General features: G+C 60.5%; 1 protein-coding gene across 2 annotated transcripts in view; it reads left to right on the forward strand.

The window, feature by feature from the left end:
* Positions 1 to 16,408, forward strand: part of SEPTIN9 (septin 9) — a 140,436-nt gene that overhangs the window by 15,372 nt on the left and 108,656 nt on the right. Inside the window, exon 1 of one of the 2 annotated variants that reach the window (XM_081273046.1) lies at positions 9,768 to 9,923. The exons of the other annotated variant lie outside the window; for it this stretch is intronic. Coding sequence (XP_081129172.1) covers positions 9,902 to 9,923 — 22 coding nt within the window. The 5' untranslated portion in view covers positions 9,768 to 9,901. Of the gene's footprint in view, positions 1 to 9,767; positions 9,924 to 16,408 lie in introns of those variants that run through there. 2 annotated transcript variants of the gene reach the window in all.

Raw genomic sequence — 16,408 nt, forward strand, 5'->3', positions numbered from 1 at the left:
GGGCCTTGTCCTGCTGTGGGACCTGAGTCTCCACCTGGCCTTCCTGGGTGGGTGCAGCCCTGGGGGATGTGGTCTCAGGTGCTGCACATAAGGTGGGGGCCGTGTCCACATGGGAGCAGGGGCAGTCCAGCTCCACAGGTAGCCACCCCCAGGCATGGGAGAAGCCCTGTGTGCAGGCCAGAGGAGAGAGCCGGAGGTGGTTGCTGCAGGGTGGCCTCTGTTAGAGCCGTGGAGGGTGGCAAGCCGTGGAAGGGTGGCTTTGGTGCGGGCGGCTCAGGGCTGATCCTAGAGCACGGCGCCAGCCCCCTGCAGCCTTGCAGCCTGGAGCAAATCCAGTCTGCATGATCCAGGATTAAGTCAGGGGCTCCTGTGGTGACCTATTGTGGTCAGCTTTTCTCCTGATGACCAGTGGGGAGGGAAACAGATGCTCCCCAGGCTGAGCTCTGGGCAGGAATTGCCTCTCCCAGGCTTGCAGAGGCTCGTCCAACCACGGGGCCAGCCCGGGCAGGGGCTGAGGGCTGTGTGGCCATCACAGCTTCTGTTCCCAGAGCCCACCTTGGCTCTTCCTTCCAGAGGCCAAACTGGGGCATGTGTCCTCATTCTGGTGGCCTCTGTTCAGAAGAGATGTTGGGACACAGAGATGAAAGGGACTCAGAGATGATCCGCTCTTGGGGAAGCCCCGCGATGTTGCCCTCATCTGCATGTGTGTTGGGGACGAAGTGCCAGACCCAGGCTAGACAGAGGGACATATGGAGACAGAGCAGGCAAGGGCTGCACCCTCATGAGCAGCTGTTCTGCAGGAGGAATCAGAGTCATAGAAGGGCCTGGGAATCCCCTTGGACAAGTCATCCATGAATCAGGCCTGCCGTAGACCCGGGCCAGACGGACTTACTCTGGCCCTTCCCAGCTGTGCCCCGGCCCCAGGGGGATGAGCCACAAGCCCCTCAGAGCCCACAGTCCCTTTGAGGCCAGCTCTGTCCTGTGGAACATTCCACTCAGCTCTGTCCAGGAGAGTACTAACCACACGCGTCTATCGCGCACTTCAAATACACATTTGTAAGTTTATTCATTCATTTGCTTAGAATTAATTAGTTAATTTTCTATTAGTTTCCAGTTAGTATTGACATGCGGCTAGCGGCTGTGGACATGGACAGCCCTAGACCATGTTGGCTGCCTGGGGTCCCAGAATTCTGTACCCTGCATCCTCCTGCACCAATTCCAGGGCCCATCCTCCAGTGCTCTGTGCTACCCACCCCAGGCCTGCGGGTGGCTGTGGGTGGCTCTCTGCAGGGAGTGGCCACGGTAATAGGGGTGGCATGGGTGGTCTGGGTGACTGTGGATGTGCAGTACGTGTGAGGCCCTTGCAGTTCGGGGTGAGATGGGGGTGGAGGTAGAGGAGGTGACGCCCCGGCTGGAGTCCCCTGGGCTGCTGGATGACTCAGGATTGTGGTCCCACCCCCAGACAAGCTGGTCCACCAACCACTTGGTAGTCTGGGGCCTTTTCTCTGGGGTCCCTTGGCTTTGTGACTGGTCTTCCCCTCCATCTCCCTCCTTCTTGCTGGTCAGCCTCGGTGGGGTGGGCTAAGGGGTCCCACAGCACTTTGGGGGGCTGGCACCTCGGACTGCGGGGACAAAGCCTCTCTCTGGGTGCTGCTTCTCTGTGCTCAGACCGGGTGGTTCTGTGCCGTCAGCACTTGGCAGCACCGCCTCGGTCGCCTTGGAAGCCTAAGGCATAATTTGCTGAAGCCCCAAGCTGCAAGCCGGTGATCTAGGTTCCCTACGGCCGCCTGCTGACACACGCAGTCCGCCTCTGTGGGCTCCGGCCGGAGGGAGACACCCTTTCTTGGCTCCCAGCTCTAACACTGTGGCCATGACAGGGGTCCAGGCAGGGCGTCCTTCCTGGACCCAAACTCCCAGTCCTAGCTGTCCATGTGGGGCTCTCATTCACCCCTCCACTCCTCCCAGCCTCTGTCACACACCCTGGTGACCTACTGAGGACTCCACCCTGTCCCTTTCCCAGAAGGATAGTGGGCCCCATCTCATGCCTCCCCTTCACGTTCGTCTTGAGGCCTGTTTGGCCATTTCTAGTGCAGGCTGGTTCCTCAGTTCAGAGGACACCCACAAGTTCACTCACTTTCTGTGCTTGTTTTTTGTTTTCTAAAATAGATCTATTGGATGTATTTCTTAAACGTAAAGGATGAGCCAGGTGCAGTGGGCACTCCTGTAATACCAGCGACTTGGGAGGCTGAGGCAGGAAGATTGCAAATTCCAGGCCAGCTCAGCAACTTAGCAAGACCCTGTCCCCCAAATTAAAAAGGGCTGGAGATGCAGCTCGTGGTGAAGTGCTTCTGGGTTCAGGGCCCAGGACCAAAATATAAAATAAAAAAGTATAAAGAATAATAGAGCAGAACACCAGGTACCCACCTTCCCATTTAAGCAATGAGACAGGACAGTTAAGGTCAAAGCCCTAGGGGCCCTCTGCCCCTGCTTGCTCCCTCAATGACACTCTCCTGAACTGGCTGGCCTTAGTCAGGCCTGCCTGTGCCTGTGGTTCTTTGAACGACCTGTGTTTCCTTTGTATACCTTCGGCATTACATAATTGCTGTCCTCTGCACTCTGCTTGTCTACACACTAGGGACTTTGAGATTCTGCTGTGAGGATCTGGGTTTCTCTGCTTCCTTTATTTTGACAGCAAACCGCATTCCTCTGCCGGGGGAGGCGGTTCCTGCCCCTGGGCTTGTTGGTGGGCTTCTCTGGCGGCCCCCCTGCTGCGGAAATGGCCAGGAGCCTTCTCACACACATGGATGGGCAGAGGCGTTCCCCAGGTGGCTCGGTTGGGCTACCGGATGCCCATCCCTCCTACATGTTGCCAAAGCTCCCTCCAGAGCCCTGGGTCTGCTCCCACGCCACCCCTTCCTATGTCCTCGGCAGCAGCCTTTCAGACCACAGTCTCAGGCGACCTTTGGCCCGGTTTCCCACGGTGCGTTCAGTTCCGGGGTTGTGTCTGAACCTCCTACCTCCAGCCGGGACCCTGGAGCCTTCTGTGCTGCATCCAGTGCGTCTCTGGTCTGCTCATTCCTCTCTCCCCCACCTCTGGGCTCTCTGGCCTCCTGCCCAGCCCTGCCATCGGGCCTCAGTATTGCACTGAGTGACGTCACTGCCCACAGGTCAGGTCCAGAATGTGACTTGACTGGAAACAGACCTTTTCAGGTGGAAAGAACTTAAGGCAGGTCACCTGGGTTAGGGGTGGCCGGATTCCAGTAGCAGGGTCCTCATAAGAAAGCAGAGGAGAAGTGCGTGGGAGCCAGGAGAGGTGGGAGTACGCAGCCTCAGGCAGGAAGACCCCCCACCCCCCACCGCAGAGCCTTCCCAGGAGCCTGGCCCTGCCACACCTTGGACTGGGACTTCTGGCCTCCAGAACAATTAGCCCCCAGCTTGTGGTGCTTGGTGACAGCAGCCACAGGACCCTGGTACACACCCCCTGCCAGGCTGTGGTGGGTAAGTGGCCCTTGCGCGGAAGGACTGCCCTGAAATACTCTGCCTTGGGCGTCTGAGCCTGGAGGGACGCTGACGCAGGAGGAGCTCCCCCACCCACCTTCCCACCCCTCTTAGAGGAAGAAGGCCTTGCTGCAGGCCTGGCCGGGCCCCACCCAGGGAGCTGTTGGCCTAACACCCAGTGACACTTGGCTGCAACTAGCAGTTTAATTGCCACCACTCCAGGAGACAGTAGGGCCATGGGGCGGGCCTGCCAAGCCAGCGCCAGCTGTCTCCAGGGGCACCGTGCCATGTGCCTTAGTACAGAGGGGCTGCTCTGGGCCTGTGTGCCCGGCCACGTGGGCAAACGCCCGCCTTAGTGGAGGAGCCGCTGCGGGACAGGCTGGTGGAAGCTTTGCTGCTGGGGACCTTGCCTCTGGGCTCCCCAGGTACACCTCACTCCTTCCCTCCTCTCCCTCCATGGATGCCTGCGCCGCCTTCTCTTCTCTAGAGCACCAGCCTTGCCACCCCCTAGGTACTCAAGTGTCGACCTTGACCTCTGCTTCCTCAGCACCCCCAGGTCAATCCCCCCTCTCCTCAGTAACCCTGGGTGAGCTGCTCATGGTCTTGGTCATGTCCTGGTCCGGCCTCTGTGGTCTCTCCGTAGATGTCCTCATCCCCACCCCATCTCCCTGCCACAAGCCCCTCCCTATACACAGCCAGGGGACACTTACCGTCCCTCTCCCATGCCAGAATCCCACCACCTAACCCTTTCCCACCACCTAACCCTGGCCACAGTCCTCTTACTTACAGAGCCCTGGGTGTCCCCCCCCCCCCCCGTGTGTCCACTGTAAGCCCCGAGCACCAGGCTCAAACTGCTCCCTGCCTGGCCCTGACTACCTCTCTATCAGTGTTTCTGTCCCTGCTCGAGGTCACTTCAGCAGGCATTCCCTCTGGGAAAGAGCCCTCCCCTCCCTGTGGTGCCTGCTGGGCTGCAGGATAATGATGGCTCCAGTTGTGTCGTCCTGTTAGCAGGTTGCCTTGGTTCATCTGTCCCCTCTGGACCACAGCGGGTTTTTGCAGAGCAGACAGTGGGCATTGACCAGCTGACCCTGATAAGAGAAGGCTGGGGAGACAAAAAGTTGGCTGACTCCACACCCGGGAAACCCCACGTCGGGTACACCACAAGGACGGGATGCTAGTTAGAGGTCACGCTCCAGGTGTTTATGTCAACATACACTCTGCTGTCATATGCACCTAAAAAGAACAAATAAAGAAGTTAACTTAAAATAGAAGTATCGGCCTTCTTGGGCTTTGGCTAAGAAGTAGCTCTTCCCTTTGCCTGCCTTCTGGGGAGGAAGGTCACGGCAATCCACTGTCTCCAGGGAGGGCAAGGAAGACAGGAGAAGGGCTGGAGTGGTCAGGCAGCGCTGGGCTTAAATTTAAGTTACCACCGTGAGTGCAGAGCCCTGCCCACTGCCCGGGCGCACTGGCCGCTGGTGGCTCCTGGGCTGCAGATATGGAGCACTGACACCCTGGCAGAGAGCTCTGTGGGCAGGTGCTGGTTGGGATCATAACGCGCTGGCTTTCGGTCCTTGGGCACTTACGGAGCAGGCAGTTGGGCTCTGGTGGGAAGTGGAAGCGCCAGCTCCTGTCTCACTCTAAGAGGGACCCCGGCTCCCCCGGCCTCCCCCGGCCTCCCCTGGCCTCTCGTCTCTCCTGCTCTGGGCAGACACCAGCCGAGGCCCCTGTAGGAGTGAAGCGCCAGCTCTGGCTCCGGTCAGCCTGCAGCCCTGGATGGATGGCTGAGCGTGAGGCCGTTAGCGGTGGAATCCGCCCCGGCTGGGCTGCCTCTCCCATCCCCTTGGTTCCCTTCTACGCTGACCTGGAGGGGCTCCCAAAGCTGCCGGCTGGCCCATGCCATCGACACCAGTGAACCCTGCAGCAGCCCCAGGAGCAGAGAGGAGCTGAGAAGATTCCAGAGAAGATGCAGCCCCCGAGGCTGGGTCGCGGCTGCACTGGAGGCTGCTTGGTGGGTACCGCAGCAGCAACTGTGGCCGGGTCAGCACCCCGGGGTCATGGGACCCAGCTCCTTTATTTTTAATTCGGGGGGCAAACTTACGTGGGCAAGTTTGGGAAAAAGCAGGTTGGTGTTAGGTATTAAGCCCAGGGTACTTTCCTGCTGGACTACAACCTCAGCCCTTTTTATTTTACTTTGAGAGAGAGTCTCCTAAGTTGCAGAGGCTCACCTCAAATCTGCGATCCTCCTGCCTCAGCTTCCCAAGTCAGCAAGATTCCAGGCATGTGCTGCAGCACCTGGCTCGGGGAAGTCACTGTTTAAAGTGAGCCTGCACGTCCCTGTAGCTGGTACTCACCACGAAGGTTCCCAAGTCCCTGCATTAGGGAAGGGGGGCATGGCTGGGTGGCAGAAAATCTGAGCCCAGACCATTAGAAAGTGTGCTTTCAGCAGATCCTCCCCCACTCCTGCAGGACCCTCCCCAGGTGTGCGCCAGGAGCAAGGTGGTACCACCCTGCCAGCTTGATGTCGGGGCCGCTGCTGCCCACGTCAGAATCACGTGGAGGTGTGCTTGCTTTCCCAGATAGCTGGGCCAGCCCCAGGGCCTCCTGGATGGTGTTGACAGCTCCAGGCCACCCTGGGGACACCTCACAGTTTCTGTCCCCTCTCGAGCGGGAGCGGGGCATGCCATGTGCTTTCTGGAGGGGACTAAGGTGAGGCTGTGGTGCCTGGGGCGAGAGAACTGAACCCACTGCTGGGCCGGATGTGTGAGAGGTGGGTGGGGACAGAGAAGTGACCCTTTTGCCCCACAGGGAGAGTAGGCTCAATCTGCGGATCCTTGCAGGCTGGGGCCGGAAGTTCCACTGAGGAGGACAGTCAAACCGAGAAGGCTCCCATGGAGCACTGTCCCTGGGGGTCCAGCTGCATTTGGGGGCAGGACAGGAGGGAGGGACAACCATGGATGGTTCCCCAACAGAGGGAGCATCTGAGGAGCCTTGACAGAGCAGCTGGTCCCCAGGCCCTGCTGGAGTGAGGGGTGGCCTCTGGCCTTCATTCTGTTGCTCACCCTGAGCAGGGTCCAAGCAGAGTGAGTGGCGCCCTCGTTCTTACCTGTGGGTTCTGGCTGCCCCGGGGCCTGGCCATGTCTAAGAGGCGAAGTGGTCCTCCCCGTCCCTCTTTACCCTCCTCGGGCCCCTGGCTGCTTCTCCAAGTGGGCTCTGTGCCGGCGAGCTCCACTCGACAGTTAGGAGGGTCTGAGAACTGTGACAGTGACCCTGCAAAGCCACCAGGGGTGTTCTGATGTGAGGTGAGGACTGAGGTGCTGCTTGAGAATCTTCTGGAAGGGGCTGTTGGTGACGGCACCCTGACTGGGGGCAGGCCGGGGGTGGGAGCTGGGGCTTGTGGCTGGCACAGCGAGTTCCCAGAGCTGTGGCCCCAGGGCCCTGCCTCCCCCGAGCGGCAAGCCAGGTCCACTTGGGAAACTGAGCTGTCTTGGACGCCTCACTGCGCCTAATACGCTGTCATTGCCCGGGGAGTGTGAGACGGGGTAAGGGGATACACAGCCCCAGAAACCTCCTCACTGTCCCCCCGAGGGAGGAGCACGTGGGACCCACTCCTGGGACTTGGGCTAGCCTGGAAGGCTGCCCACCTGAGCCCGGGACACCACAGGCAGTGGGCGGGAGCCTCGTTTCTCCTTGCAGCCTGGCCTTACCTCCACACCCTGCTCAGAGCTGGCTCGTGACTAATGTGCGCCTCCTCGGAGCCAATGGGCGCCGCCAGGCTTTTGGTTTCATGTTGTCCCCTGCTTGGGCCAGAATGCTTGCATTTTTAGGCACAGTGGAGAAACAGACCTTGAGCTCAGCTATGCCATGGAGAACTGAGGGTCAAGGCTGAGCTGGGCACTGCACAGACCACAGCAGTGAACCCAGAGCGGGCACAGCCCTGGCCGTGGCCACTCCCCCCGTTTCTGCCAGCTGGCCAGGTCGGTGGCCTCCGGGGCCTTCCTGGCTTGCCTGCAGGAGGGACACGGTGCTGGAGAGGCTGGTGTGGGATTAACAGGGCTTCTTTGTACTTTTCCTGTGGTTTCTAAACTCAATACAATGAACAAACATTACAGTTGTAATCAGAGAAAAAAGCAGAGTTTTTTTTCAGAGTCAGAAGAGTACACAGCTCACCCCCAGGCCCCCTCGATTTTCACTGCTCTGTCAGTGATGGTCCGTGGCCGGTGACAGTGTTTTAGAGGTTGAGTAACAGAAAACAGCCACAGCGAACATGCCTCTTGATCCGTCTGGGGTGCTGGCTGGGGGTCTCATGGCTGCTGTAGCGAGCTCCCCCAAACTGGGTGCTAAAACTCCGCCGCTGTGCCCTCCCAGGGCTCTGGAGGCACCATGTCTGACCTGAGCTTCGCTGGTCTGAATCGAGTTGTCTGCAAATCCGGGCTCCCTCCAGAGGCCAGGGGAGGCCCCGGGGCCTCTCCCAGCCTCCAGTGGCTCAGGCTCTCCCAGCCTTCAGGCGGAGTCTCACCCTCTCTCTCCACGTTCCCCGTCCTGCTCCGTGCAGCAACAGCTCCCTCTTACATGGGAACGTGTGATGGCCTTAAGGGTCCACCTGGATGATCCAAGGCCATGTCCCCATCCTTCACTTAGTTACACCTATAGAGACCCTTTTCCAAATCGGTCACAGTTGCGGGTTCTAGGAACTAGGGCCCTTATTCAGCCCAATGCCGTGACCAAGACACTGTTCCCACCTTCTCTGTGTGCAGACTGTCCTGTGGGGCTGCCCTTCAGGCTCCTTGGGAGGGGGCAGTTGCTATTCCGTGTCTCCCAGGAGGCTGGAGATTATACCCCCACCCCCGAATCCTGCAAGAAATGCCCTTGCTGTAGGCCAGTGCATTGGGGGGTCCTGTCCCAGGCAGGGAGGGGGTCAGGTGGCAAAGTGTCAGTGACACATTGGGGCCTTTGGCTCTGTCGTCCAGCTGAAAACGATACCGTTACCGGAGCCTTACCTGGCCACGCAAAACTCACCTGTGCTGAGGCAGGGATTGTAAATCTGGAGGCCTCTGGGGGGCAGGCACCTAGTGAGAATGCGTAAGAGACCCTGGGGACTGGAGCAGATGCCAAGGGAGGACTGCAGTCTTCAGGCCAGGAAGGAAGTGCCCCCGTCTGACCACATCCCCGCACTTTGTCAAGAGAAGCTAGAAATCTGGAGTTTTTAGGGAAGTAGCCTCAGTTTAACACTGACACAAATATACATTTCCTTTAAACAGAAATGAGAAAGCAAAACCTCTCTCTGCCTCAGTTTTGCAGGGACCCTTGCAGTGGGGATGCCTCTACCCCACCGGGAACTTACCTGCTCTGCCCAATTCCTCCACCCCTGCCCAGACACTGACCAGGTGCAGGTGGGGACCCCGAGGTTCCAGGTGAGCAGCCCCTGGAACTCCAGTGGGAAAAGGCAGGGAGCTGCCCACCCCCTGGGAGCCTCGGAGTCTGGGGAAATGAGCCACAAGAGGACTTGCTCCCTCCCAGGGGACTGCCCAGACTTACTGACTCATGCTCTGTGGTAGGAATCTTCCAGGAAGCCTCTGCTGGGGTGGAGACGGCAGCTCCCTCTGACACAGCAGGCTAGGCTAGCGGCATAGGGGCACCTTCTTAGGGTTCATCCTGGGCAGGTGCTCTGGAACCTTCTCCCAGCCTGCATGCCTAGGGAGGTGGCCATCTCCCATCCAGCCCAGTCGGGGTGCCAAGGAAGGGCCGGGCCAGTGGGGCCAGAGGCAGGCGAGGCAGGCAGCAGGAACTGGGCTTTTTAAACACTTAAACCCCAGGAAATCGTGGCATCGCTGGACGGGGGAAAATGAAAGACTTTGGAAGTCGCCAGGAATTTGACTCTGCGAGTTGGTTTCCAAGAGCCTAAGTTAAGCATCTCCAAGTGGATATTAAAAAGGAGCAGCGAGGCTCAGGGCGGCGGGGGCTGGAGGGGGTGGAGAGAGGACGCCGCCGCCGGAAGCTGGACGCTGGACGGCTGAAGCCACCGCTCCGAAGGCCAGGCGGCCGGTCCTCGCGCAGGAGGACCCTGGGCGCGGCGGGATCCCTCCGGACCCACCTCTGGGCCCCTCTCCTCAGCTTTCCCCCCCTCCCGTCTCTCTCCTCGCTGCCTTTCCCTCCTGTTTTGAAGAGACAATGCTACTTCAGTTTGGAACACAAACATATGATCAGCACATGGAAATGTGGTAATTTGGGTGCATTCGTGATTGCAACAGATTGAAGAAATTAGACCAGACAAAGAGTGTTTTTGGAGGAGGAGGAGGAGGAGGCAGAGAGAGGGAGGGCGACGGACGGGTGAGAAAGGGGAGGACGCCTGCCTCTGAACCAGGGCCGCTGGGACTCCCGCCTGCTGCTAAATATACCCGTAGGAATGGAGAGGGACCGGATCACAGGTAGGCAGACGGCCCTCCTCGCCCCACTCCCCCGCCCAGTTCCCCAGACTGGGCTCTATTGATGTTTCGGGAAATAAGCACCCAAGGGTCACTTTTACTCATTTTTTTGAGAAATATTTTCCTTTTGACTGTTCTCAGTTCGTGGGGTGGAATGTTTCTCCCAAACCTAAGCGCTTCCAAGTCTGGCTTTTATTTAAGCTCGGCTCTCCTCTCTCCTTGCAATTTCTCTTTCATTTTCCAACATGCCAGTTTTGCATCTGCGTCCACGGTGATGTGGGCACTAAGGCCCGGGCAAGGGTGGGGGCCTGCAGTGGCGCTCGGGGTGGGCGCCGCCAGGCCTGTTTGTCCACTGTGTGGTTTGTGTTCTTGCTGCCAACCGAAGTCTGTCTTCAAGGCTGTCTTGGTCTCCTCCCCGAAATAGCTTTTCTGGGCCTCCCTGGCAGTGGATTATAGAGGTGGAGGCTCCCGGCGCTCGGAGGAGGCGTACACGCGCGTGCGCATGTGTGCGCTCTCGTGTGCATGCGCACGTGCACGTGTGGCTCCCGCGGACCCCCAGCAGGCACGGGCCGTGGGGCGGGGCGTGAGTGGATAAATGAAAGAGAGGCGTCTCCTGCTTTGACCTCCCCAGTGAGGAAACCCGATTTCCAGGCCAAGCCCTGGAAGTGCCGAGGCGCTGCGAGGGGGCTGCGGTCCTCGGGATGCGCTGGAGACTGTGCCCACGCCTGGGCGCACCCCTCTAAGCCGGGTGCCAGGGGTCGCCCGCGGGTGCAGAATCCTCAGGTGTGCGCCGCGCTCCCGGCTCCTGGTGTCCTGAGGTGCCCTGGGTCATGCTAAGCCTAAAAACGCCATCCCATAAGTGCCCGTGGCCCTGGTCTGTCGTTGTGATGGGGATCCTGTGTGTGTGTAGGACCCCTCAGTGGCCGTTTGGAAGGATGGGATCCTCCCCTGCCACTCTTGAGGCCGTGTCAGAATTGGCTGGGCAGCTCTGAGAGGCCGGCCGGGAGGGTCCTGCCGTGGGGAGTGGGGAACGTGCAGTATTTCGGGGCACGTAATAATAGGCGTGGTAGAGGGAGCCCTGGAGGTGGGCAGCCAGAGACCCGCAGGTGGATGGCCGGCTGATCCTGCTTGAGCTCAGGCACAGGTGCAGAGCCCGGGTGCCCTGGGCCGTCTGCAGCGACTGGGGCAGGGGCCACTGGGAGAGACCCTCTCTCGACCTGGGTGGGGTATGGAGCTGACCCCAGAGCAGGCCACCTCCCACAGGCTGCCTCCTCAGCTGCAGCTGGGGAGGACAGGTCACTCCAATATTCTGGCTGAGAGGGGGCCTCTGGTCCAGCCTTTCTTTCTTTCTTTATTTAGTCATGCTGGGGATCACACTCCAGGCCCTGGGGATGCTGGGCAAGTGCTCTACCAGTGAGCCACACCCCACCTTAGCTTTCATTTTATAGATGACCATGCAGGACCCCATTGGGTGACTACCTGGGGATCCGAATGTCAGAGCACAATCCCTGTCTGGATGTGTTTTTATTTTAAAAAGAATTTTTTCTTTTCTTTGTTCCCCCCTCCTGAAACCCCGTTGTAAACCGGCACTAGGAGTCAGGAGGAGAACCCAGAGATGTCTCCCAGCATGCTTTGCAGGCCACCAGGCCTCCCCTGTGGTCCTTAGCTGAGCTCTTGGCTCCAGTTTCTGGGCAAGCTCTTGTCCAGTCCCTGCTGGGTGACCTTGAGGGGTTACCCATGAGGCCCCTAGGTGGCATCCCTCCCTCTCTGCCTTCCTGTGCGCTGGGCCCTCTGGCTTGTGCCCCTTTGTCCCACCATCAGTGGTGACAGCTCCTTTAGTCCTTACCAGTGATCCAATGGCCATGGGGCTGGAGGCCACGGTGAGTGCATGTGTGGTCAGAGGCCTCCCGCTGGGTGCCCCACCTGCCGATCCCTAGACACAGCTGTGGACGCTGCTCACACCCCTGGCTGTTGGGTCCAGCCTGGCTGCCCAGCCGCTGTCTGGGGGTGGTGGTGGCCTGGTCCCGCCCTGGTGGGTCCACGGTGGTCTGCCCAGCCTCAGGGAAGGGACTTCTGCAGATGCCAGTGGCCCTTGGATCTGCTTCCTCTTTCTTCCTCTCTCCCCTCACCTGCCTCAGGAGCGGGGAACCCTGGGATCCCCCCACTCCGACTTCTCTGAAGCCACTGCCTTCCCCTGGGAAGATGCTGTCTGCTTGTCAGCGGGGTGTGAGTCACGGAGCAGGGACAGGCTGCCGAGGCACAGAAGGCCGTTCCTCCAGCCAAGGTCTGGAGTTTTGTTTTGGACTGGCTTTGTGGCTTTTACAGATTAAGCAGTTTTATCTTGTTCCAAGAGCTTGTACTTCAGTAGGGACAGCGTCTCCAAGAAGGGGACTTCCCCTGGGAGCTGCTGCTCAGGGGGCCTCGGGAGGGTGGGAGCGTAGCCACTGAAGTCGCTGTGCGGTCACCATGCTGGCCCAGCGTCCTGGAGCCGCCCGGCCGCCCTGGCCTGGGTGTTCTGCTGGTGGGTATTTGGCCAGTGCAGAGGGGCAGAGCTGGGCCCTGCTCCCGGCAGGGTGGGCCCTCTGCCGTGGACCAGCAGGTAGCTGGAGGTGCCTGGAGTCTGTGCTTCGCTGTCCCTTCTGTCCTTGCTTTGTGGCCCCTCATCTATGAGCCCCTGGGGAGTTGGCATCCTGGCCTGGGTGGGCGCTGTGGCCACCGCTTCCTGCCAGCTCGGAGCTGTACACCTTGGCTCCCAGCTCCAGGGTGAGAGGTTCCCCTGGGGCCCTCCTCGCTGTCTTCCTGCTCTGACCTGCTCTGACAGGCCGGACTTTGGTCCCTGTGGGATTTCCTGGTGGCTCACTCAGGAGCTTGCTCTTTCCCAGCTCTGGAGGCCAGAATGCAGGTCAAGGTGCGCGGGGCTGGCCACTCAGGAGCTCGGGGGCATCTGCTCTGCGACTCTCCCGGCTGCTGGTGACATCTTCAGCACTCCTTGGCTGGTAGCCACCTCACTCCAGCCTCTTCCTCATCACACAGCCGCTCCCCTGTCCCTAATGCCCCTCTTTCTTATAAGGACACTCGTGGATTTTGGGCCCACTGGGCCAGGGATCATCACATCTCCAGGTCCTTAATTCTGTCTCCAGAGACCCCTTTTTTTCTGAATAAAGCCACCTTCACAGGCTCCCAGGGGACCTCATTTGGGGGCCACCATCCATTCAGTCCCCATGTGTCCTGGATGCACCAGAGGTTCTGAGTCCCAGACCCCCACTGGCCTGCCTGGGCCTTTGCTGTGGCCACTGGCCCCTGCACTTGGTCGCTTACTCCTGGTGATGTGAGGAGGCCCAGCCCTGTGTGGAATTCCAGGGTGAGCTGACTCAGCTCCCCAGGGCAGTCTGGGCAGTGGGCAGAGGGGTAAGGTGGGGGCGAGACCCACAGATCCCAGTCAATATCATTGCTCGCCAGCTTCATGTCTGCCCAGAAATTCTTCTGACTCGTGTTTGTTTCTTTGTGAAGCCCCTCTAAGAGTGACTGGAGCATCACAGTGCTGTGCATTAAAGAAGGGCCTTAGATAGCCACATAGCACAAGATCAGGGCTGCTTCCTACTGTCTGGGTGGTCACTGTGGACACTCTGTTCACAGGGACTTGGGGTGCCCAGGGCTCTGCCTGGACTCTGACCTGGAGATCGAGTGGATGCTGTTCATTCATTCATTCAACAAACCGTGCCCACTGCATACCTGCGCTGGGTACCATAGAAAACAAACTGGACGGGCCTTGACCTAGGGCTGCGCGAACCCTGCATCACGTCACTAGGACCCCTGCGTGACAGAGCACAGAGGTGCAGCCCGTGGAGGGAGGGAGCTGGGTCAGGAAGGCTGCCCTCGGGAAGACACCTCAGGCCGAGCTCGGAAGGCGAGGAGTGGACCAGGCCCCAGCCAGGCCTGCCCGGAGCTGCAGGGCCTGAGGCCTGGGGGCTGAGGGAGTCGGGGAGAGACAGATGCTGACAGCTTCCTGGGTGCTGTCAGGCCTCCTTCTGGACCTGCAGGTCTGGGGAAGCCTCGATTCTCACTGCGTGACATGTCCACTGCCTGCCCGGTGCTGGCACACCCGGGGCCTTGGACCCTGTGAGTGGCTGTGTTGGAAGGCCCTGGAGGGGAAGCGGCTCAGGATGTGGCTCTCTGGACTCAGGCATTTCCCACGTCCCACCCCACACCCCAGGCTCCTCTGACGTCCACTGGACACAGCCCTCCTCTGCCATCCCTGCCTCTGACAACCTCACCATTGGAGGGAGTTGGGAAGGAGACCCTCCGCTTCCTCCCTGGCCCGGGGGCTCATCTCACTCCACCCTCAGATGGGTTTGTCTGCCCAGCCTGCTCCACCGGCCCAGGCCTGCGCTGCCCTCCTGCCCTCCTGCCCAGGTTGGACGCTCCAGCTTCCCACTGTGCCTCCTGCCCCCAAACCACACGGGCAGCAGGGTGCCCCCAGAGCTGCCCTTGAGCCCTATGCTGTTGTGTGCAGGGCCCGGGGCGCTGCCTGGCCGCCCCTGTCCTTGGCAGAGGCTCTGGGTGCCTGGGCACAAGCCACCATGCAGGGAGCCCAAGGGTCCCCTGAGGGGCTCCTGAAGCCCAGGCTGGGCAGCGGCTCTCAGGACCGGCAGGGCCAGTGTGCTCTGGGGAGGGGATGGGATGGCATGGGATGTGGTAGGTGTGGGGACCCCTCTTCCTAGTAGACAGCCCCCCTTTGGAGAGCTGGTTGGGCCCTGGCCACACTGGACTCAGGGCAGAGCAGGACAGCTTCCAGCCCCAGGGCTCCTGTCTGCTGGGGTCAGGTCTCTGCCCCCAGATCCACCCCTCTGCCCCTCCCCCTCTCCCCCTCTTCCCCTGCCCCTCTCCCCCTCCCCCTCTCCCTCTCCCCTTCCCCTCTCCCTCTCCCCCTCCCCCTTTCCTCCTCCCCCTTTCCCCTCCCCCTCCCCCTCTCCCTCTCCCCCTTTCCTCCTCCCCCTTTCCCCTCTCCCTCTCCCCCTCTCCCCCTCCCCCCTCCCCCTCCCCCTCCCCCTCCCCCTCTCCTCCTCCCCCTCTCCTCCTCTCCCTTTCCCCTCCCCCTCTCCCCCTCCCCCTCTCCCCCTCCCCCTCTGTCCCTCTCCCCCTCCCCCCTCCCCTCCCCCTCTTCCCCTGTCCCTATTCCCCAGCAGTTGCAGCCCCAGGTCCTCCATCCACAGCCTCTTCTTGACCTTGTCTCACATGGTCCCATTGGACACAGCTGGTTCTGGTTCACTTAGTGAACGTGTCTGCCAGCATTCTCTCGAGTCCTAGTCTACGGTGAGGAGAGGGAGGTGCGATGGCTGGTGCTTGGGACTCACAGCCTGCACTAGATGTTAGGCAGCAAATAAACAAGTCGCTAGATGGCTTTAGACGAGGGCTGTGAGGACGCTCAGAGAGAAAGGTGCATTTCTTGCTAGGTCAATAGCAAGTGCAAAGGCCCCGAGGTTGAACTTCATCAGGCTTGAGCGCTGGAGTGTGATGGAGGAGGAGACAGGCCTGAAGCCCCAGGACAGGTGGGACCAGGTCATGCGGGGCCTTGGAGTCCCTGGTGAGGACTTGACTTTATTCTTGGCTATGGTCTCAATGCCCTGCAGCTGCTGGGTGGCTGGTGGCAGGAAGGAAGGGGAAGCAGGAGGTTGAGGGTTGGGGGCTTTGTAGTCATTGCAGGTGGGGGGTCTTTGCTAGGGGCCCCGGGTGGTCACAAAAGACACAGGCTGATGTGTCGGCTGGCCCTGGCCTCCTGCTCCTTTAGGACGGGTGTGTGCTGCTTCTGGGCCGAGCTGGGCTTTGGTTCCCTTGGCCGGGGTGAGGTGGTGTGGCCTGACCCTGGGAAGGTGGCCCCAGGAGCCTGGTGGCCTCAAGGCGGGGATGCAGGTGTAGGTGGAGGGCACTGCTCGGAGCCCCATTTCCTCCCTGGCAGGGCCATGGCCAGCCCCGTGGGACCCTCTGCGGGGTAGCCTTGTGCCTAGTGCCTGGGCTCTGCCACCGTCCCGTGGCTTCCACGTTTCTCCCCAGCTTTGGGCCCCTGACTCAGGGGGGATGAAGATCCCAAAGCCCTCAGCTGGCCCTTGGGGCTGGGGCCGAGTCAGAACCTCCCTCCCCTCATTGCAGCACCAGCCAAGGCCAAGGGCTTCCAGTTCCATCCCTGGGAGAGGCCTCCAGACTAGGGAGGCTGCTGGGAGGCCAGGCCGCCCCTGGGGCATGGAGTCTGTGTCCCTCCTGTGGCCCCTGGGGTTGGGCCATGGCCCCTCAAACCCTGCACCCCAGCTCTGCTCTCCCTGCCTCCGCCACCCTGCTGCCCCCTGCGTTTCCCCAGCGCCCTGCCCTCTGCATCCCGTGGCACTTGGGAGAGACACAGTGAGGGACTTTCAGGCACTCCCGGAGGGCAGGTGCCTCCCCTGAGTCCCCGCTCTGTGGGCTCTGAGCCTGCAGGTGGCTCTGGGGGCAGAGCT

This window comes from Spermophilus citellus (genome assembly GCF_964194105.1).
Source record: "Spermophilus citellus genome assembly, chromosome: 17".
Classification (NCBI taxonomy): domain Eukaryota; kingdom Metazoa; phylum Chordata; class Mammalia; order Rodentia; family Sciuridae; genus Spermophilus; species Spermophilus citellus.